At 35.5% G+C, this 24,935-nt stretch overlaps 1 protein-coding gene across 6 annotated transcripts in view; it reads right to left on the reverse strand.

Annotated features, from left to right (window-relative positions):
* The window catches only part of PPP1R12A (protein phosphatase 1 regulatory subunit 12A), a 167,479-nt gene that overhangs the window by 54,447 nt on the left and 88,097 nt on the right, over nt 1–24,935 (reverse strand). For all 6 annotated transcript variants that reach the window (XR_011566510.1, XM_070788854.1, XM_070788852.1 and 3 more), the window contains exons 3-8: nt 21,229–21,347; nt 13,313–13,472; nt 8,412–8,556; nt 7,036–7,110; nt 5,855–5,943; nt 5,531–5,688 (exon numbers count right to left, since the gene is read on the reverse strand). Coding sequence is in view for 5 of the 6 variants with exons in the window: in XM_070788854.1 (XP_070644955.1) it covers nt 5,531–5,688; nt 5,855–5,943; nt 7,036–7,110; nt 8,412–8,556; nt 13,313–13,472; nt 21,229–21,347 (746 nt within the window). In the remaining variant the exon portion in view is untranslated. The remainder of the gene's footprint in view (nt 1–5,530; nt 5,689–5,854; nt 5,944–7,035; nt 7,111–8,411; nt 8,557–13,312; nt 13,473–21,228; nt 21,348–24,935) is intronic.

A 24,935-nucleotide genomic window follows, 5' to 3' on the forward strand; every position in this document is an offset into this window, starting at 1 on the left:
TTAAACCATCCTCCTGGGAAACAATCCATCTAACTGAAGAGATTAATTCAATGAATATTTATTAAGTGCCTAATACCTCAAGCATTGTCCTAAGCACTGGGGATATATCAGTCAACGAAAAGACAAAATAACTGCATAAAGCTTATAGTCTGGAAGGAGAAATAAAGTTCAGCATATTTTTTTTGCATTTTCTCGTTTTTTCCTATTTTCTCTAGATTTAAAAATTTGTTTTATATTATTGAAATAAATACATACATCAAAGAATGTATATGCACATATGCAAACATTTATGGTTGGTTTATGAGTAATAATGAAACCAACCCCAGGTATCCATCATTCAACTTAAGTAAACATTATCAATGTTATTGAAGCCCTTTACATTCATTTGACTTCAACGAAGAATAAAAACTCCATGTCCTAAAGGAAAAAACAAAAAACTAAAAGCAAAACTATACTTCCCTTTCCTCATTCCCTCAACTACCTCTCAAAAATTTACAAATCATTTGGAAGGAAATTAAACTTTTGGTTGAGTCCCTATTTTCAATCTGATTTATATGAAACTGATTTAAAACTGGTTTTGTAAATATTTAACAAAAGAAAATCCAGCAAAATAGTTATTTAATATAAAATAGTTTCCCAAGGAAACAACCCTGCAAAAAGAAAAAAGAAACAGTTTAGAAATCATCAGGTCAAGCTGCAGCTCTATAGGGAAATGACTGCTTTCTCAAGCTTGCCAAATAAAGTATGATAAAGCCTTGTTGATATTAAAAGAGTGAGAGAGAAGGAACCACACAGCATTTACATGGGTTAATTCTTGAGATCGAGTCAAATTTTCCTGGCACAACTAGCTACTAGCAACAGGAAGAACAAAATTATCAAGTACAATGCTTTAGAGAAACATTTAAAGTTAGCTTTCTGAGAAACTCAGCAGAGTGACTGGTATGCTTAAACTTCAAATTGGGAACTAACATAACACAATTTGATAGTGATTAGTTCTATTCATATTTACAGAATAGAAGACTTTAAAGAACTATCCAGATAACCTAGTCTAATTCTTTCCATTCTATAAACAACAAAATTTCAACCCAAAGGTCAGGAGGTTTGCTAAATAGCAGTGCCCAGCACTGAGAGTTTGTATGCTGTTGCTGTTTAGTCGCGTCCAACTCAGCGACCCTATGGCCTGCAGCCCACCAGACTACTCTGTCCGAGGGATTTTTCTGGCAATATTGGAGTGGGTTGCCATTTTCTTCTTCTGGGGATCTTCCTGACCCAGGGATCGAACCTGTGGTTTCCTGTTTGGCAGGAAGATTTTTTTTTTTTTTAACTCTATTTAGAAAGGCTAAAATGACTGTATGCTAATTTGAACAGGTATGCTATACAAGAAAATTTCATTTCATTTTTTATATCCTCCAAGTTGGATTCCATTGTATATGCTTTGTTCTTTCTTCAGGCCTCTTTAACTTCAGACTGGAGGTGAGCAGAAATATGGCTTACTCCTTTCCCCTTAAATCATTCTCAGGCTCCAGACAAGGAGCTGGACCTCTGAGAAATCTTAACTGGCAGTGGTAGCTTTTAACTCTGGAGGCTTTTCAGGAGTATATAAGACAAGGAACAAGCTGCTCCTCTCTCAGCTCTTTCCAGGAATCTGACCCTAAGCAGACTGAAAGGCACTGTAAGACAAGATTAATCTACTGCCATTGGAACAACCTGCATTCACCCTGGGAGGCAGGTGAATCCCTGGGGACTGGTGATGAGATGCTGCAGCATCACCATAATCCACACTGGGATACGTCCTGTCCTGTCCTGTCCTCCAACTTGGAAGCTCCTTTGAATCAAACCACATTTTCACGAGAGTTCTTTGTGATTCCTGAGCATTTGAAGTGCGTCCGAACCTGAAAGCTGTGGAAAAATGAGCTGGAAAGCGGATTCTTTACCACTGAGCCACCAGGGAAGCCCAGTGAGTTGTATAGAAAGGATCAATTAAGAAAAATTAGGTAACAAATCTCTGAGCTATCTGGACTTCCAGTTCTTGAATTCTTCTTATGAGCTAGGAGATCTGGGTGCTAGTCTTGGTGTGGATGTGCCTGTAGTTTGATTTGTAATGACATATTTTACTAGAGGACAGAAGAGCCTAATATACTACACTCTATGAGGTCAAAAAGAGTCGGACATGACTTAGACTGAACAACAAAAAAATTTTACTAGAGACTAGGTGCCAAAGCATATCTCACAGAGAGGAGATTAACTACAGAAAACTAACTTTCAGTTCAGTTCAGTTGCTCAGTCGTGTCCACTCTGCAACCCCATGAATTGCGGCACACCAGGCCTCCCTGTCCATCACCAACTCCCGGAGTTCACTCAAGCTCATGTCCATTGAGTTGATGATGCCATCCAGCCATCTCATCCTCTGTCGTCCCCTTCTCCTCCTGCCCCCAATCCCTCCCAGCATCAGAGTCTTTTCCAATGAGTCAACTCTTTGCATGAGGTGGCCAAAGTACTGGAGTTTCAGCTTTAGCATCATCCCTTCCAAAGAAATGCCCGGGCTGATCTCCTTTAGAATGGACTGGTTGGATCTCCTTGCAGTCCAAGGGACTCTAAAGAGTCTTCTCCAACACCACAGTTCAAAAGCATCAATCCTTTGGCACTCAGCTTTCTTGACAATCCAACTCTCACATCCATACAAGACCACTGGAAAAACCATTGCCTTGACTAGATGGACCTTTGTTAGCAAAGTAATATGCTTTTTGAATATGCTTTTGAATATGCTATCTAGGTTGGTCATAACTTTCCTTCCAAGGGGTAAGTGTCTTTTAATTTCATGGCTGCAGTCACCATCTGCAGTGATTTGGGAGCCCAAAAAAATAAACTCTGACACTGTTTCCACTGTTTCCCCATCTATTTCCCATGAAGTGATGGGACCAGATGCCATGATCTTTGTTTTCTGAATGCTGAGCTTTAAGCCAACTTTTTCACTCTCCTCTCACTTTCATCAAGAGGCTCTTTAGTTCTTCTTCCCTTTCTGCCATAGGGGTTTGTGATCTGCATATCTGAGGTTATTGATATTTCTCCCAGCAATTTTGATTCCAGCTTGTGTTTCTTCCAGCCCAGCGTTTCTCATGATGTACTCTGCATATAAGTTAAATAAGCAGGGTGACAATATACAGCCTTGACATACTCCTTTTCCTATTTGGAACTAGTCTGTAGTTCCATATCCAGTTCTGTTGCTTCCTGACCTGCATATAGGTTTCTCCAGAGGCAGGTCAGGTGGTCTGGTATTCCCATCTCTTTCAGAATTTTTCACAGTTTATTGTGATCCACATAGTCAAAGGCTTTGGCATAGTCAATAAAGTAGAAATAGATGTTTTTCTGGAACTTTAAATACTTGTATTTGAGTCAATTTAAATTTCAATGGTGTCATTTTATCTTTCAAATGAACTAAACAAATTTAACTGAAGTATTATTAGATAAACATGTACATTAATCATATTTAAATGAGTAAACTTTAATTTTACACAATATACGAAAATTAATGTTTATTACAGAGTATTATACAGTATCCATGTAAAGCAGGTATTATTACCCTGATTTCAGAGAAATCAGATTAAATAACTTACATCCATAATTACATGCATGAATCAGTTCATGTTCTTGAACACTGTACATGCTGATTTTCATATAATTTGCTTTTATAATTAGAAATATTTTAATTAGCATGTTATACAAATAAATTTTAATATTCAATGACTACCTGTTGTTCTACTTCCAATTTTACTTATACTACTGTGTCATCAAGGCAAACGATATGCTGACTTACCTGACCAGCAATGTGATAGCAATAAATAAAAAATTATTAATAAATCCCTAGAGTCTAAAATCTAGCCATTTTTAAACCTCAAAAACTCTTTGTGTATTTCCACAAAATAATTTACTTGTAGTACTAGTAAGTTCAAGAAAATAAGGAAATTCATAACAAAGCACCTGGCAACAAAGCTAGCCTGTACCTATTTAGCGGTATCTTGTTTTTAATGGGAAATAGAATTAACAATATGTTCCTTGACATGTTTATTTAGTAAACTTTAACTTCTCACATTTTCTTAGAGAAAATATTTTGCTGAGTGAGTAAAAATAGTCTGATTCAAAACTGCTGTTGTTGAGTCCAGAGGAAACAGGGGGAGTTCAAGGGATTCTAGGGCTCCTTTGTGTTTACCACTTGATCACCAAACTAGTCCTGAGATTATGATGATAGTCTTGCATTAATAAAAATCTTAATGGAAATGAAATACTATTTCTGGTAAATATGTTAAAATGCCAAAATGCCAGGTTACACAACTCAAAGATGGCAATACTGGAATCTCAAACTCTTCAGAAGTTTTGAGTGATCAGGCAGTAAAGAATAAAAGCAATTCAGTAAACAAAATTTATAAAAATGTGAGCCAGAGGAAAAAAATATAGAAACTATACCCTTGATAATAAAAAGGATTTAAATTGTTATAGCAAAACAATCTGGCAGCATCTGTGAAAAATGAAAACATGACTCAATGATCCAGTTTTTCAGTATATCTATTAGAGAACCTCTTGGACATATACACAGGGAGATAATTATAAAATGACTGCTCCAGGACTGTTTACAATAAAACACTGGGAATTAGGTTAATTTTTTATCAAAAAGGAAGTCAATGTATTTAATGAATATTATACAGTAACTGAAGGGATAGATTATATATAAAAAGATACAGATAGATAGAAACAAAACTTTTAAGTAAAAAAAAACAAGCTGCATAACGATTGCTAGGGTAGAAAATGAAACACAAAACAACCTTATAATTACTATATATTATTTTTGAATGTAAGATAAGAGTATAACAATGGATTAGGAGATTCAGGAAAAAACTCATGATAGTGATTTGGGAAAGAAATGAAAGAGAAGTAGACTAGGGTGATGATTAAAGAAGACAACAGTTTTAATTTTATTAAAAGAAAATTAAAAACAAATATAGCTAAAAGTCAATAGCTGCTTAGTTTTGGTAGTCTGAGTATGAAAGTTTATTATATTTTTCTATATATTTAAAATTCCTCAAAACAAAATAAAGTTCCCCACACGTCTACAGGAAAAATTCTTGGGACTCAGTCCCAACTTTCTATTACTCAGGAAATACTTGGGAGCCAGCTTCCTGTACTTGGGTCTCAGAAAGCAGCAGGAGCATTCTTGAATTGCTGGGAACCCATCTAACCCTATCTGTACCACCCAAAAGGAGTCTTCAAAGCTTCTTCACCTTCTTCAAACTTAAAAATATAAGTCAGTGAAACACAAAGGTGATCAAGAGCATCCAGGTAATTAGAGAACAATACAATCACAACTATACTTAACATTCTAACACTCCTGAAAGGTAATTTACAGGCTTGTTGCTGGCTTGGCAGGTATCTTAAATAGCATGTCAGTCTGAAAAGTTTCAAAATTAAAGTCTGACCTCATCTTACTTTATAGTTCATCAAAATTTCACTAAAAATCCTTTTATCCTTCACATTTTACCTGTTTCAGCTTCTGATTCTGAGTCATCTTCCTCATCTTCTTCACTAGAGCAACTAGATTCATCTTTCTTTCCTTCTTCTTCATCATCAACCTTTTCTTGTTCCAGAGATTCAATACGGGATGCATTTTTCTCAGGCTCAATAATCAATGTCTCTTTACTGTAAAAGGAAAAAAAGCCTTAAAATAATTATAAAAACAAAAGGTCAAAATACAATATAAATGTATTAATTTTTCTCAGATCCACAAAATCTAATAACCATATCTGTGGCTATCATGCCAACTCATTTAAAAAAAGAACAAAATCTCCTTTAATATTTTACTTACTTTTTAAAGGTCTTCTGTGACTGATTATTATCCATATTAGCTGTTGATTCAATTAGTGGAGATTTCTTTTCCCGTTTTTCACTATGGAGCTTTATAAAAGTTACGCAAAGAAAAATAAGAATACTATTAAAATAATATAAATCAGCAAAATACAGAATTTAAAATAGTAACAAAGTAGCCTCCCAAACACTAAATGAAAACAAACAGATAGAACAAAGATTTAAATTTTACCTAAAAAGAAAAGGGCTTGGATAAAGAATAAAAAAGAACTAGACAGTTAAAAATGTCCACAAAGGAGAGTTCTCTGGTGGTCCTGTGGTTAAGATTCCACCCTTCTGTACAGAAGGCACAGGTTCAATTCCTGGTCGAGGAACTAAGATATGCTATGCAGCCAAAAAAAAGGGGGGGAGGTGCTCCACAAAGGATTAAGTTGGATTTTTTTTTAAAGATCCCTCCAACTTTAGTTTACTGAAAAAGCCAGAGTCCATTAATCATTTAGGATGTCTGATAATACTTAAACAATTGCTTCCTAGTTATAGGAAGCAATATATATATATATATATAATATATATATATAATATATGTAAAAAGCAAAACTGTTTGCTTTTCTAGGGTACGCTATTTTTGAAATCTGAGATTGTCTCCACCTTCTAAGCAAACCTCCTTATGAAATCACAAAAACATTATTGAGAACATACACATTATACAGGGCTTCCCTGGTGGCTCAGTAGGTAAAGAATCCACCTACAATGCAGGAGAAGGGGATTCGATCCCTAGGTTGGGAAATTCCCCTGGAGGAGGGCATGGCAACCCACTCCAGTATTCTTGCCTGGAGAATCCCGTGGACAGAGGAGCCTGGGGGGCTACAGTCCATGGGGTCGCAGAATTGGGGTCGCAGAATTGGACACAGATTAGCAACTGAGCACACACGCACATACATTATCTAAGTATTCCTTTGGGAAGGGGAGGCTAGAGAAATGGGGAAAGGGCAACACAAAAGGCTAAAAAAATACCACCACTACTCCTTTATTCTCATTTACTGTCATTTAATTTGTTTGCTGGGAATACCTTAAAACCAAACAGTACAAAATATTATAAGAACACCTTTTCAACTGTCTGAAATTCAGTGTTATAAGGGGATTCACTAATAGAGACAATTTTTAGATAGTCATCAAACATACCAGATTTTGCTTCTTTTGCAACTCTTCTAAATATCCTAAAATGTCCTCATCTGCTACATCAAAGGCTGTCTGGCCCTACACAGAAAACAAAGGGTTGGTGATGATAAAAAGTTATCAATAAATTATGCCCTCAGTGATTCTCTATAAATCTACAGAAAGAATTAGGTAATTTTTTTTATAGTAGCTACAAAACATGGTACAAATGATTTGAAGTAGATAAATGAAAAATCCATGTGAGGAAGAAGCAACTGATATACATCCCCTTACTTATTTTGGTAACAGCTTTATTGATCTATAGTTCACATACAAGTCAACTATTTAAAGTATGCAATCCAATGGTTTTTAGTATATCCACGAGTATCACCACAACCAGTTTTAGAACATTTTCATCATCCTCAAAATAAATGACATACCCACTGCAATCTCCTCACCATTCCTCCTTGCTCGCCCAGTCTAAGGCAACCACTAACGTACTTCCTGTTACTATAGATTCTTGTTACCTATTCTGGACATTTCATATGAAAGGAATCATACAGTATACAGTCCTTTGTGACTGGCTTCCTTTACTTAACATACTGTTTTCAAGGTTCTTCCATGTTGTAGTAAGTATCTACTTCCTTCTTTTTTCAATTGCTGAATATTATTCCATTGTATTGTACACCATAGTCTGATAATTTATTCACCGGCTGATGGACATCTGCATCTGCTTTTGCTTTTCTGGTATATAATGAATAACACTGCTATGAACATTTGTATACAGGTTTTTGTGTGGACATCTGTTTTAATTTTTTTGGGTATAACAGCTACAAGCAGAATAACTGGGTCATGTAGTAACTCCAAGTTTGCCGTTTTGAAATCTTATTTCTATTTTACCACCATAAAAATTAATTAAATTCTTACTAGAATAATAAGATAAATATATGCATTTCAAATATACTTAAAAGTTCATCTAGGCACAGGTATGACTTAGTTTCAAAAATCAGTCCAGACAAACATCTGTCAATCTGTTTTTATTCACAGTGGGAAAGACAATTTTAAAGAGCTGGTGGCCAAAAATAATAAGGATTTTTCTTGTTGCCGGCTTAGTCCTTATAATAACCCTACTGGTACAAGTTTCCAGAACACCAGAAAGTTCATTGTTTAGAATATACTCTACCTTATACATTTGTAAAGTTTTAATTTATGAGTTTTTAAATATAATATCAATGGAAGAGCCTCATAAGTAGCGGGAAAAGACTTAATAATAAAAATGAATAAACAACTGACAATTATGAAAAGCTTAACACAATTATATAATGTATAGTCTCATAATATTTTAAAGACTAAAACTCTATTTTTAAAAGTTAAAATATTTAAGGTACATTTAAAAGGCCTACCACTTTGTTGACCATCTCCATATCACACAGATTGTCCACTAAAATCCGACATGCTTCTTCTTTACCCCAATGAGCTGCAGCATGAAGAGGTGTCCAGCCATCATAATCTTTAATATTAACATCATAGCCTGCCTGTATTAAAAGTCTAAACAAATTACAGTGAATTAGATAATCATTAAAATCTAGAAATGAGTGAATATAATCAACAGCTGTATACCATGCACTTAAACAAAAATTTGCAATATATTTCTTTTCATAGTTCAAAATTTCTCCTCCCCTCAACAAATTAACTAGGGCAAAAAAAAGTAATTCTCAGAAAACACTGAAATAGAGAATCCTGAGTTACTGCCATAATAATGAATTCAGTTTTGATCAATTCCTCATAATTATTCCTCTTAATGACTGTGTCTTATGGTTTGGTATAATATTGATTCTTATTAAGATGTTTCTAACTGAAATTTTCACAGGGAAGTCTATGATTTTTCAAAACTACTAGATCAATTTGTATGTTAAACTGATTTATTATAGGAAATGGCTTCCATATGATATATCATGTCAGGCTGAACACGTTCTCAAAATATACTGGGATTAAACAAACATTTGTAGTGTTATTGTTGCTTTCCAGTTAAGGAACTGGTTTATGAAAGCTTTCATGAACCTTTATGATCTACCACTGGAAATTTTCACAAGAAAATGACAATCTGTTAGAAACAAAACAAAGCAAAACAAGTATTCTGAGGGGTTGAGTCTATTTTCTGTAGCAGTAGAAAGCAGATATTCTAATCATCAACAAAGCTAGAAAACAGGAATACATTTTAATACAATGCAAAAAGTTACATAAATGTTAGTATGCCCTTCTAACTATATATTGACATCAACTTTTATTTAGAAATTAAGCTCATAGAGATCAAAGAATGGGTCTATAAATTGCACACAGCACAGCCCCACACACAAAGGCGAACACTAAATACCTCATAACTCAAATCTGGTTAACCTTTACCTTACTTTCCAAGATGTTGACCTTGAGAAGGGCTTCTTTTTACCTACAGGAGGTGGTAGTGATAGCTAACATATAATCATTTATTTATGTTTAAGAACTGATTTCCCTATTTCCTAACAATATCTAAAGAAGATGTTTCTATTTATGGCTCCATAGTGGAACCATCTTAAGAACTTGTTTAAAAAAAAAAAAAAAAATTCCCCATCTCCACCCCAGTTCCACTGAATTAATCAGCATTTTGGGAGATGGGCCCTGTCAATCTGTGTTTTTAATAAGTCCTCCATATGACCTCACATCACTGCCTGTTATATGACTGCAGATCAACATTTAAGAGCCACTGATCTACAAAACAGGCTAGCAGATATAAGTCTGAAGCTTTAAGTTAAAAAAATATCGCCACTAACACATACATTATCAGATATTTTATTAATAGGGAAAAATAAAAATATATCCACAATTAGGAAATATGAACTGTAATAATGTTAAATACCCTGCGTGGTATTCTAAGTACTGGGGAGTCTGTGTGGAGAGAAAAGTAGAAACATTCCCCTCTCCCCGCTCCCAACTATAAGGCTCTCTATATACCAGGCCATGCAAGGGTACTCCAAAAATATAAGATGGTATTTATTATACTCAAGGAACTTCTAATGGAGGACAAAAGTCAAGTAAAACAACAATCAACCCTCACAGACACGTTTACGGTGAAGCTGCTTTAGAAGTACAGGGCTGAAAAGCCTAAAAGTCAGCTGAAAGGGGCTGTGTGTTTGCAGGGAGGGGATAAAGGGGGAGATGCTGACATCCGAAACGGATCTCTTCTATTTATTTTTGATTTCATATGTTCTTTCCTAAGTAATACACTCCCAAGTTTCAAAAATAAAAAAGAATAAATGACTATATAGGAAAGTCACTTTCCCATTGCTGACCTTTAGCCAACCAGCTTCCCCTCCCCATAGATAACCATACTACAATTTTTGATTAGATCCTTACAGAGAGATTTTAGGCATATATATAAACAGATACAACTTAAATTTAAAAAATAAATAAATAAACACAAATGAGGCACAGTTCTATCCTTGGGTTGACACTTAACACATCCTATTGCTCCTTTCATATATTAGGTAGTGTTTTAATCATTACAGAGTATTCTAGTGAAAGGATGCATCATAATCTAGGCAATCACCCACTCCAATCATAAACAACGCTGCTGGCACATACCTTATTTCCTAGGGGAGAGTAAGAATATCTGTAAAAAAAATTCCCAGAGGTAATGCTGCTAAACCAAAGGATAACTGTTACTTTGATAAAATTTGCTCAATAGTCATTTTTAGTTCTACCAATAACATAAGAGAGTGCTTTTTCCCAACTTTGTCGACACTGTGCCAAGCATTTTGATCTTTGCCAGTATGATAGATGGAAAATGATGATTCATTGCAGCTTTATCTGCAATTATTATGAATGAGGCTGAGCTTTTTTTCCCATAGACTGAAGAGCCTTGAACTGAGTCAAAGAATAAAAAGGAATTTACTTCTAAGTTGAAGAGATGGTGAATGAAGGTACCTAGACAGAAGTAAGAGTATGCTTTAAGACATCATGACAGAACTTAAAGAGGATATATATAGTTGGACTCATGAATGCCTGAGGATCAGTGGTAGCAGCTTAGCTTGACAGAGAAACCAATGGCCAGATGACTGATGGTCTTATGTGCTAGGCTGAAGAGTTTAAAATTCATCACAATTTCTAAGAATCTTAACGAAGGACATTAAGAGCCTATATAACTAAATTACAAATACCACTTGGAAGCAGTCTAGAAATCCATTTAATAGGGTAATCTGGTACTCATATATACATTCACAGAAACAAGAATTTTAAGAAACAAAATTATCTTCACCATATGTAATACTCTTTGATATTTTCAATTATTTTCTTTTAAATGCTGTTTGCAATTCACTAAGTGCATTTCATGACCCACACTAATGGGCCTTGAAAGTTTGGAAAAGTTTTGTACTAGGGAGAAACAGATGAGACAAGGAAACTAATTAAAGAGTTAAATGTACCATTCTAGGAGAAGGCTTAAGTTCCTGAAGTGAGCAGAGACTGAAATAGGAGGAATCTAGAATAACTGACCCATCACTGTTCTTACGGAAGAGAGGGAATAAGGACAGATTTATATTAGAGGCCCAGGTGAAATAAGCGCAACATAAAGGGTGCAGTAGATTTTGCTGAGGGCCAGTCTTATTAGCTTTCACATACATATAACAAAAGTTATGCAATGAATTCTTTTTTTATACATAGTTGCCAACACCTTTGCATTGCATAAGAAAAAACCAAAACGCAAATTTGTTGTGACATAAAAGAGCTTTTCCTAAGAATATTTGTTGGTCAATAAGTAAGTCCCCTATATACAAACCTTTAAGTTTCGAACTTTCAAAGATGTGAACACATATTCACACGTCCAATCACAGAAGTTGGTTCACGTGCCTGGCGTACACCACCACGTGTGTGCGTCTACCACAGTGGTTGTGCTTTTGAGTACTTTACCATTCAGTACTGTATACAGTACAGTAGTACAGTACCTTTATTTCAAGCCTAGGATTCCAGGAGCAAGCGTAAAAGCAGCACTGATGTACCTGGTGCTGCCAAGAGGTACCAAGCAATAACAATGGAACAACAGTGACAGTAATTAAGAGAGTGGAGTGAGGTGAAAAGATGGAACTGGAGGCCCAGAGAAAGGACGAAGAGAGACAAGAGGAAGAAGTTAACTGAAGAACAGAAGCGATTTACGACACAGGAAATGGCAAGGGGAGTTTCTTCATCTGAGGAGGCACAGAAAGCTTTTGAGTCACAGGACCCAAATGCAGAACAGGACAGGAAGGTTGCAGCAGCCTTTCAGAATGCCATCCAGTGCTACCGTGACATCTACGAGAAGAGAAAAAAGAGGTACTACCCAGACAACACTGGGTCATTTTTTCAAGAGGGTAGATAGAATTGAACCCAGCAAGGAACCAGAACCTGTGCCATCAACGTCAAACATGAGTGACACTGCAGCTTGTCCTCTGCTTCCTGTTGCTGATGATCCTTCAGCTCTACCATCTCCCACCATCTCTCCCTCCTCCAGTCAGCAACTCCTTCTGTCTGCTCATTCAATGCCCACCCTGTATGCCAGCTACTGTGTTGTAGTACTATACTTTTCAAGGTATTGTACTGTAAGATTAAACAAGTTTTCTTTATTTCTTGCTTGCCTTTATATATTATTTGTGTGAAAGTATCATAAATCTATTAAGCACAATACTATATAACCAATTGTGTTAATTGGGTACCTAGGCTAACTCTGTTGGACTTACAAATTGGTGTTATGAATAAACTCTTGGAACAGAACTTGTTCATAGATAGGGGACTTACTGTATAGTCTAAGTTGCTTATGGTTTAATATTATGCTAATGGCTCTCTGAATTCCAGTGCTCACATAGTGAAAATCTTAAAAAAAAAACCAAAATCAGACAAATTATATGTAAGTAAATAATCAGTACGACTCTCAGAATTTGATAGTACATATTATATACAACATTGTTCTTAGTTTCTGTATCCAGAGCTCACCTATCTGAGAACCTCAAAGAGACTCTAATAATTTACCAGACCAGAAGGTAACACATAATGGTTGTCTGACACTTAAATTTTACTTATCAGAAAACTGCAATGGAAAAAAACAATAGGAGAATAATAAAAATCTGAGAATGAAAGAACTTCAGAAACAAAACAATAACATTCATTTAAGTAATTTTCAAAAACTGTTTCAAAATAACATTAGCAGGTATCTTAAAAAAGGAAAAATGAAACAAAGAAAACAAAGCAGAAAAACACCTGTGAGAAGCACAGAAAAACAACTGTGAGAAGCAATACTTACTTTAAAACTTCTGTATAGCCCTTGGCGGCTGCAACGTGAAGTGCTGTACCTCCAGATTTTGCATGCCGGACATCATTTATATGACCACTATTTAACCACTGTCTGGCATCTCTAAGCATTATTCGTTCCTCTTCTTTTCGAGCTGCTTCTATATCAACCCCTGATATGATAAAAATAACTTTTTATTTTTTTCTCTATAGAAAATGTTTTTGTTTGGAAATAAAATTATCTCAATCATTTTAAGTGAAAATTAAAAGTGATATTATATTTTTGAAAACTGGGCTGCCTAGAACACGCTGGTTAAAGAAATGCGGGAATACTGTAGATATTTTATTAGCATTTTTAATTGACTATTTAATTTTTGTCCTTACAATATTTTTTTGGCTTTTTTATTTAACCTTTTCTGCTTATTCCTTTTGTTTTTGAATATTTGAACATTCCCGAAGGTATATCTTCCTTTCGTCTAAAAAACAGATTTTTTTAACACAATCATATATATTTAAGTCTCAATTTTCTATCCACCTGCTCTGACTAGTTCTCTGAACTCTAGCCTAGTAGGCATAAATATTTATTAAAACACTTCAACTTGGAGGTCCTGTCTTCATGTAAAATTCAACAGGCCTTAAGACAGGTTATTTTTTAACCAACACAGTACACTGTTCATACCGTTAGTATCAGTTTTATAATTTTAATAATAAGATTTACAGATGTTTATTCATTTAAAAGCTTGAAGCATTGTGCTAGTTGAGGTGATAAGGTGATAAGCATTGTGCTAGGTTGAGGGAATTCAGAATGGAATAGAACCTTCAAAGAGCTCAACATTCTAAGAAAAAAATTAAAAGAGAAAAGTTAATCCTGAAATTCTTCAGTAATCTCATGTTATCTTATGTTTTCAAATGCTGGCTATTTAAAAAACAGCACACATCACATCATTTACACTTTAGAAGATCATAAGTTTTAAGAGTTTTTAAAAAGGTGAAGATACTGCTTTTTTATCTTCTATCCCCATCATCTGGATGGGTACCTGATCTAAAGTAAAAAGGATCAGTAAATGTTTACTAAATGAATACTGTTTAGTTGCTAAATTGTGTGCGACTCTTTTGCGACCTCAAGGACTGCAGTCTGCCAGGCTCCTCTGTCCATGGGATTCTCCAGGCAAGAATACTGGAGTGGGTTGCCAGTTCCTTCTCCTGGGCATCTTCCTGATCCAGGTTTTGAACTGGAGTCTCCTGCATTGGCAGGAGGGTTCATTACGCTGAGCCACCAGAGAAGCCTTAGGTTCCAACACTTGCCTAGAAACCTGGAGGTCATCCTTAATCCCTCCCTTTACCTTATCTCCAGCCCTCATCCAATTAGTCGGCAGATTGTGAGTTGCCATCTCCTAGAATGTCTTTGTAATGGCTCCTTGCTGCCGCTGCTAAGTCACTTCAGTCGTGTCTGACTCTGTGCGACCCCATGGATTGCAGCCCACCAGATTCTGCCGTCCCTGGGATTCTCCAGGCAAGAACACTGGAGTGGGTTGCCATTTTCTTCTCCAATGCATGAAAGTGAAAAAGTGAAAGTGAAGTCACTCAGTCATGTCCGACTCTTAGCGACCCCATGGACTGCAGCCTACCAGGCTCCTCCGTCCATAGGATTTGCCAGGCAAGAAGAGTACTGGAGTGGGGTGTCATTGCCTTATGCTATTTTAATTCATATCTTATATCTCACACTTTGATGACTACAGCTGGCCCTTAATTCATTCACCTCAGTCCCTTCTGAGTCATTCCCCACATGATCACAAGACTGGTTTTTCGGTATTAAAATATGATCATCTCACTTTTCTATAAAAACCTGTCACTGATTGCTAAGCTCTTATAAGACAAAGCTCAAGCTCTTAAGTGTAGCATACAAAGCCATTTATGATTTGGTCTCAAGGCATTTTTAATCTCTAGTATTTCTCCTCTATCATCACCCAGCGCTCTAACCATCTGGGATCTTCACATAGGTCAAGTACATCACTTGCTTGTGCTACTGTGCAAGCTGTTATCCTCTACCTGGAATGTATCTTTATCTTGCTTGCTTTATTTATTCAAGACACAACTGAACTGTTGAACTGAAGCTCAATCTTAAAAAAGTAGGCAAAAATGGAAAAGTATTTTTAAAATCCCAAGATTACAGAAGTACCAGCTAAAGTCATCTTGAGATAATAACATCTAGAGATCTTATTACCACATATGAAAGAAACTAACAATAAGACTTTCCAAACTGACTTCATAAAACAATTATATGTATAATATAGAACAAATAAAACCTATTAGTTACAAAGCATCACCATTTCTATAAAAAATCAATTTTACATTCTAAATTTCCTATCAAAAGATAACCAGCCCATCTTATTGAAGATGTCTTCTAATGTTATTCATAAAAGAAATTATAAGGCTGCAACTGTAATACATTAAGAATATTTCTACTAAAAGACTTTTCTCAGACTGATTTATTTTCTTATGCTTTTTTTTTTTAACTATGTCTTTTAAAACATGAACCTATTTATTATCTTTATCCCTTTTCTCCTTACCATCGTAAACAGCCTAACTGTTACTATCTTTTATTATTCTAAATTTCCTCTGGACTTGAAATAAATAAATTATCTACTTTTTACTTCTGGATTTATCTAATTTCATGCTATCTTTATCTTATTACAAAGCAATTACCCTCTGTTGCCACCAAATTGTGCCTTTATATAAATTATATATAAAAACAACTCAAGTCTAAAATTTAAGTATATGTGAAGGGAAATTTCTTATGTTTAAGTAAATTCAGTTACCAAAAAACCTAACAACACTTTTCTTCCTTTTAAAATCTTTAAAAAAATACCAATGATTACAGGGATGGACAATTACGTATTTTTTAAACCTCATCAGACAATATAAATATATATATAGAATATATATATAGAGAGAGAACAATACTTGTTTTCTAATTCCAGTATTTTAACTAGGCTAGTAACCTTCAGACAGCCATAACTTCTTTCAATATTAGTATAATGAGTTAAGAACACAGACCTGAATCTACACTGCTTGGTTTCAATCCCTGATCTGCCACTTACTAGCTCTATCATCTTGAGCAAGACACAATCCACACTAACATTCAGTTTCTTTATTTGTGAGTTAGGAATAATCAAAGTAACTATCCACAATGTTGTTGTGAGGATTAAATTAATTAATATATGTGAAGTATTTAGAAGAGGAATAAGCAGTAAGGTGTTAATTATCATGATCAGTTCTAAAAGTCTATGATTCTGCTTCTCTTTTATTGCCTTGTGGACTAATAGGGAAAAGATCCTATAAAGCATTTTACTGGTCTTTAATTCACCTACTGGTCTTTAGTTTACCTATAATTGCAAAACTTTTAAACAATGAAAACAGTGTATACTGAACTAAATGGGGTATGATATAATAAAGTGACTAGACTATTTACCATCTGTCAGTACTATTAAGAAATAATAAATGTTAGCTTATAAAAAAATGTTAGTCAATTCTCTTAGGTAAGAAAACATAAAACTGAATTGGAATTTGGTTAGAAAAGAGGTGCAAAAATTGACTTGTATTCCAAGCTAAATAAAGAAAATTACTTTAAAACATAAATCAGAAATACTTTCATCTACTATTCAATTCTTACTACTTTCAAAGGAAATTTACTTAAGCATGATTAGTTGTTAATCATGTATATCAGAACAAGAAACAAGAGCCAAAAGAATGATTAAAGAATTTTAAAATATTAAATAATAACTTTCATATCAGGATAAATAATTTGAGAAATCTTGTCATTACTAGCGATATATTTAGGAGGCTCCTTTTATAAATTGTTCAACTCTACTGATAGATAGAGAGAGATGCCCCTATCTTTTTTCCTTTGGAATAAAGTTATATTATATAAGTCATGTATTCCCATTTATTATTCCCATGAATAAATGAACATCAGGAAATATTTCTAGGAGACATTCCTAACAGAGTGCAGTGTGGTACTGTGATGAAGAGTGTGGGGCGCAAGGTATCTGCTACACTGTTTGGGACTGAACCACATACAGCACCACTTTCTACCTGTTTGACCTTGGGCAAATCTCTGAATCTCCTTTTCTCATCTATAAAATGCAGTGACAGCACTATTAACCTTGTAGAATTGCTCTAAGGATGAAATGAAATAATTCATGTAAAGTCTTCTGCTCAATAACTAGTATTTAGATATTTAAAAAAGAGGTAGCTTTTATTTTTAGTATCAGTGCTTCACTTTCAGTTTCAGGGTCATATTATATATTATTTTCCAGAATTTCTCATCTATCATTTTTCCAGATTTACATTTTCCATCCTGACATTGCCTAGATTCCAACATGGCACTGAACACTGCCCTTCAGATGTGCTTTAGCAACCACAAATTCAATACATCTCAAAACAAACTCATGCACGTTCTAAATTTGTTCCTGCTTTGTTCCACCTTTTTGTGTGAATTCACCCAATAATCACATCTTAAACTGGAAATCTCAGGAGGCAAATTAGCTGGTCTCAATTCTTCCTTCAACTCCATATTCAATTACTCACCAAGCTGTTTTAATTTTACCTTAATATTTTCTGAAAACAACCCTGGATCTTTGCTCTCTTCCACCTTAAATATAATTACTTTGGCCTTACTGGTCTCTCACCTGGATTAAGTGAAGAGTCTTCCTCAGGGAAGGCATGCCAACATGTATTCCCCATTTGAGTTCATCCTCCAGATTACCACCAGCTTTATTACTAAACACCAAATCCAATCAGGTTAATTTCCTGCTGGGGATCTCTGTTGCATCTAATGCCTACAAAATAGATGTCCATCATCTGGCTCTAGTCTAATCTTTTCAAGTCTCAATCTCATACTATCTTGATTTTCTTACTCCCTTCCAACTCTAGTGAATTCTCTGCATTTGCTATGTTTCTGATCCCTTTTTTTTTTTTGCACTTGTTGATAACCCCTTCTGACATGCCTTTTTTGTCCATCATGCCTTTTCTCTGCCAAGCAAACTCCCTCTCAAATGTCCTCTCTCGCAAACCCTTCCCGCTACTGAAAGCAGTCAGTCACAGTCTTTCCTGTTCTCCCGCATCGTCCCGCTCCTGCCTGTGGTTTAGCGCACAGCACTGTAAAGTTCTGTTTATGGAGCTGTCACTTCCACCACCCTGTGAGATCCTCAAGAGCAACGTTTGTTCCATTTTTTTGTTTAAATACCCAGCACTCAAAACAAAAGTGCTGGCACATTAATCAAAATTGAATGAATCATTACAACTAAAATCAGCCTTGCTAACGGTTTCCTTTATATAGAAAGAAACTAAAGACAAGAAGTTTTCAGTACATCTCCATGCCTTTCCCAGTTGCTATCTATCTGGGTACTAATCAGGGCAAGATGGACAGATAAGGTACTCTTTCCTTCTAGGTTGTGGTGTTTTATACCCACTCTTCTGCTTTCTTCAAGTCTTGACTCTCCCATTACTCCAAAATCGCATGCTTAGGACAGAACTGTTCGAAGCTCTTCTGCGGATTTCTCCAAGCTCTAGTTTATGACTACTGTTGTAACATGGACCTTGTTTCTTCTGGACTCCAGGTACCTTCAGCTACTTGTTACAATGCTTCAGCTCTATTTAAGCATTTAAATAGTTCCTCAGTTTTAGTGCCCAAGATTTGTTTTTTAAACAGCCAGAAGTGTGTGTGTGTTGAGTTATGTTCAACTCTTTGTGACTTCATGGATGATAGCCCACTAGGCTCTTCTGTCCATGGAATTTTCCAGGCAAGAGTACTATTTCCTACTCCAGGGGATTCTCTACCACAGGATTGAACCCGAGTCTCTCATGTCTCCTGCACTGGCAGGTGGATTCTTTACCACTGCGTCACCTGGGAAGCCCCAAAGCAACCAGGTAGTCCTTATGAATTTTCCCAATCCCAAGAAATAAAAATTTCTTTTCACTTAGCTTCTATTTCTTTGCTTTTATTTAATGAACCACACTTCCGAAAGACTCAGCCCTCTCTAAACCAATACTCCATATCTTATACAACATAGTTCTTTTCTGATAATACTCATTCAATCACTGCCTAGACATAATACTACAGTGGAAATCACAGTAATGTATATACACGTTTTTTAAAAATGGAAGTAAAATATACTTAATAAAATTTACTATCTTAATAATCATTTTAAGTAGACAGTTCAGCAGTGTTAAGTACATTTACATTGTTGCTCAATCTTCAGAACACTTTTCATCTTGCAAAACTGAAACAGTGTGCTAATTAAACAACAAATCCCCATTCCCACCTCCTCCCAACTCCTGACAACCATCATTCCACTTTCTCTAGGATTTTCAGTACTTGAGGTACCTCATGTAAGTGAAATCAGACAGTAACTATCTTTTTGTGACTGCCTTATTTCACATAGCATAATGCTCTCAAGGTTCAACCAGGCTACAGCGTATGTCAGAATTTCCTTCTTAATGCTGAACAGTATTTCACTGTAAGTATATACTATATATTGTTTATTCACTCACCCATTGATGAACATTTGGTTTTCTTCCATCTTTTAGTTATTGTGAATAATGCTATAAACATGGGTGTATAAAAGTCTCTTTGAAACTTTCCTTTTAATTCTTTGGTTATGTGCCCAGAAGAGGAATTGCTTTATATTTATTGAGATATAATTCACACAATTTAAAGTAAACAATTTAGTGGTTTTTAGTAAATCTGCAGAGTTGTGCAACCATTACCACAATTAGTTTTGGAACACTCATCACTCCTAAAAGAAATTCTATCCATAAGCAATCATCTATCACTATAAATTGACATCTCCCAAATGCATATCTCTAGCTTGTACCTCTCTCTACTAACATATTCAACTGCCTGGATATCTAGCAGGCAAAACAAACTTAACATGTCTAAAAAACGAAGCCCTGAACCTTTGCATATAAAACTTACTTTTTCCACAATATTCACATCTCTCATAAAAACTTCATCCATCTAGTTGCTCAAACCAAACCTCAGAATCTTCCCTGCCTTCTTCTTACATGCCCTACTTTTAATCATGCGATGATCTTCTTGGTCAAATCTTCACAATATATCTAAAACCCACACTTTTCTCCTCACTTTGTCTACTACCACCCTACTTCTCCCCTTGCCGTTCCCGTACTGCTGCCCTTACCTTGCTACAATCCATTCTCAACACAGCAGCCCCAGAGACCCTTTCTACAATAAATCAGATCATGTCACTCTTCTAATCTCAGTCTCTCCACTGACCCCCAATTTCACTCAGATTAAAAGCTAAAATCCTTCCAATGGCCCACATGGCCTTGAGTGATGTGGTCCACTGCTCCTTCTGGGACCTCATCTCCTTCCAGCCTCTTCCATGTTCTGTCTGCTTCAGTCACACGAGTCTCACTCACTGCTCCTCTGAAAGCATCAGGCGTCCTCCCATCCGCAAATTCACTGCTCCCACGGTATGCAGTGTTCTCTCCCCAGACCTGTATGATTCACTCCATCGCCTGGAGAAGATCTTAGCTTAAGTGCATCCTTATCAGTGAGGACTTCTTGACCGTTCTATTTAAATGTGTCCTGTTCGCCCCGTACACTTCCTTTCTTCTTTGTCTGTTTTACTTATCTCCAAAGTTTTTATTGACAGGTAACTTTATGCCTGATCCTACCACTTACAATGTACTTCTTTCAACTTGAAAAATATTAAAAAGATGTAAAGTTAAGAATCATACACTTGTTCAAGTAGAACCTTACTGCACATATTATTAAGTAAACTGATTTTTTTCACACTCAAATTATAACTGTCCTTCAATGTCAACAATTATTTATTGAAAAAGTATTGTACTTTACACAAGACAGTTTTAAACATGCTTTCCGTTTAGGCTGGTTTACACTACCTTGCCGATTAACTTCATTCTGCAGTAGCTCTTCCATTGCCTCCTCCTCAGCGATATCTAAAGGTGTGTCTCCTTCACTGTTGACAGCTCCTACATGTGCTCCCTGACCAATCAAAAACCTGCAGAATTAAAGGGAAGAGAGTTAAGCAATGATGGTATCATTGAAATAAGACTAAATGAACAGCTAATGAGGTAAGCTTCTATGCAAGAGCAGCAATAAAAACAAAGGAAAGCATAGGCATTATGTAAGCTTTAAGAAACTACCATAAAGCATGCTTTCTTTTCTTTTTAAAATTTCGTTTTCCTAATTTTTCTTAAGGAATACACTAATACAATACTAATACAAACACTTATATTAATATTGTACAAATACTAATGCAAAAATGTCATTAAAATACCACAAATATTGTAAAACAATTATGAAATCTTTCATAGGATTATTTCAGACTGTCTCCATTAAGATTTTTCATTATCTCCATATTGACTAGTTCCCTAACTGATCTTCACACTCCCAGTCTCATGCCATAAGCAAAAGTTCCTAACCCGAGACTCATGAATATAATGCAGAAAGTCATTCAGCTGGTACAGATATCTTAAAATACTGTTCATGCTCATCACTATTTTGAAATTAAGGTAATTAGCAGATCAACTAGGAGGTCTTTTTAATGTGTTACTGAAGAAGAATACACATAATGTGCACTATTTTATGCATCTGAAATACAATACTAAGAAGAGATTCACATGCTTCATCACACCTGCCAAAGGGATCAAGGGATCCAGATGGTTATGAATCTCTTTCACTAAACAAACTGCATATCTTCCAGAATCATTTATTTGACATGACTGGAGTCAATTTTCAATTAAAGATTCTCGGAATGCTTGTCCATGCTAGGAGAAAACACACATGGCCCTTATTGATCTGGTTTTATCTTCTTTTCAGTCTCGTACTCTTCTTTCCACATTTTAGATTCCAATAATATGAAACTGTTTGTAGTTCCAGACTAAACCATGTTCTTTTGGCATCCGTGATTTTACTTTTCTTTATGTAAAGAATGGTTCTTTTTTTCTCATATCCCTAAATCAATCTACCCTTATTTGTTTTTATAGGCTACATGACAATATATGCATTATAAAAACAGTGAATAAGAAAAAAAAAAGCCCACAGAGTTTTTTAAAAAGAAAAAACTCTATACCTCTTTTATTGTCATGTTCCCTCTCAGAGATAAACACAATCAATAGCATGGCAAGGATCCTTCCAGTTCAGTTCAGTTCAGTCACTCAGTCATGTCCGACTCTTTGCGACCCCATGAATTGCAGCATGCCAGGCCTCCCTGTGCATCACCAACTCCCGGAGTTCACTGAGACTCACATCCATCGAATCAGTGATGCCATCCAGCCATCTCATCCTCTGTCGTCCCCTTCTCCTCCTGCCCCCAATCCCTCCCAGCATCAGAGTCTTTTCCAATGAGTCAACTCTTCGCATGAGGTGGCCAAAGTGTTGGAGTTTCAGCTTTAGCATCACTCCTTCCAAAGAACACCAAGGACTGATCTCCTTTAGAATGGACAGGTTGGATCTCCTTGCAGTCCAAGGGACTCTCAAGAGTCTTCTCCAACACCACAGTTCAAAAGCGTCAATTCTTCGGTGCTCAGCTTTCTTCACAGTCCAACTCTCATATCCATACATGACTACTGGAAAAACCATAGCCTTGACTAGACAGACCTCTGTTGGCAAAGTAATGTCTCTGCTTTTGAATATGCTATCTAGGTTGGTCATAACTTTCCTTCCAAGGAGTAAGCGTCTTTTAATTTCATGGCTGCAGTCACCATCTGCAGTTTTCTGTAAATTTATATGTTTGTATATAAACAAATATACATAGTTACTTTTGAGGTTCTTTTTGTAAAACAAAATTAATGGGATTACTTTAAATGCACTAGAATGCAACACTTGCCTTTTAATAGCTGAAAAATATTTCACGATATGACTGGATCAATTTTTTTAATACTATCCTGCTAATGGATGTGTTCTTAAATGGACATTTGACATTATCAATCTTTAAAATTTTTCTCAATGTGATGAGAATAAAACACCTTATCATCATTTTATTTCCTGACTACACAGGAGGTTGAAAATATCTGGTTATGTTTACTAGCTTTGGATTTTCTCCTTTTGTGAACTTTCCATTTACATTTTCACTTTTATTTTTAACGTCTGCATTAATTCAACAAACACTTAACGGATGTTACAGATTGAGTGACTTTGTATTCCTCCAAAATTCATGTTGAAACCCCAAACTACCAACGTCATGCCATTAAGAGACAGGATTTGGGAAAGGAAATTTAGGTACAGATCAGATCATGAGGTTGGAGAATCCATGATGAGATTAATATATTTAAAGAAAATAATAGAGCTCACTGTCTCTCTACATTTGAGTACACAGCAAGATGGCAGCTGCCTCCAAGCCAGGAAAGGAGCCCTCCCAAGACACAGAATTGTGTGTCTTAAACTCTCTAGTCTCCAGAACTGTGAGAAACAAATGCCTGCCATTTAAGCCTCCTAGTTTATAGTATTTTTCTTACAGCAGTCAAAGCTAAGACAAGTGTCTACTATGTATTGAGCACTCTGTTACATGTCAGAATATAATAGCAAACAAAAACAGATGCAGAGCTTCCCCTCAATGATTTTATAATCTAGAAAGAGAGCTAGATTATTTATCTAAATTAATGTAAAACTTTGATGCCTTATGACAGAGACTTTTATCTCTATAAGTGAATTAATAGAATTTTGATTTAGTAAGGTCAGGAAAGGATTCCCTGAAGAATATACAGGTACTAGCAGCAAACGTAACGGAAGGAGTGTGTGTGCCAGAACCAAAACCCTGTGACAGGAAACGTGTATAACTAGACAAGTGCTTTTGTGCGTGTTAAGTGGCCTCAGCAGTGTTTGACTCTGCAACCCTATGGACTATGGCTAGACAAGGGCCTGGTTCATTTTCCTGGGAGTAACTGAAAAAGAATTAATCAATCTCTACATAGTTTCTGTCATGTACACCCCGAAGTTAGTGTTTATTTTGTAAGATCCTTAAATGATCATTTATGTGTTTCAAAAAGATCACTTTGTGCAGTATGGAAAACAAATAGAATGGAGAAAGAAAGCAGGCACACCAGCTAATGAGCTACTGCATCAGAAGAGAAAAATTATGTTGGAAGTTTGAATTTGATGGAGGAAATGGATAAATTTCAGAGATATCTAGCAGATCCTAAAGATCAGCTAGATATAAGAAGCAAGGGCGAGGAAGGTATCTATGATAAACTGAAGTTTTTAATTTGTATGGATGTCTATACTAATTAATGATTCACAAAAAACTAAGTTATTCCCTACTTCTAATAGACATGTTGCAAGTATACTGTCACTACATTTACATTACACTACATTTACTATATGGTCACTACATTAAAAAAATATTTCTGACAGTATTCTGTTATGAGTGAAGTTTAAAGGTTATATGAAGTCAGTTGTATGGATGTCTATACTAATTAATGATTCACAAAAAACTAAGTTATTCCCTACTTCTAATAGACATGTTGCAAGTATATTGTCACTACATTTACATTACACTACATTTACTATATGGTCACTACATTAAAAAAATATTTCTGACAGTATTCTGTTATGAGTGAAGTTTAAAGGTTATATGAAGTCAGGTCTG

Source organism: Bos indicus, chromosome 5 (genome assembly GCF_029378745.1).
Source record: "Bos indicus isolate NIAB-ARS_2022 breed Sahiwal x Tharparkar chromosome 5, NIAB-ARS_B.indTharparkar_mat_pri_1.0, whole genome shotgun sequence".
NCBI classification, from domain to species: Eukaryota; Metazoa; Chordata; class Mammalia; order Artiodactyla; family Bovidae; genus Bos; species Bos indicus.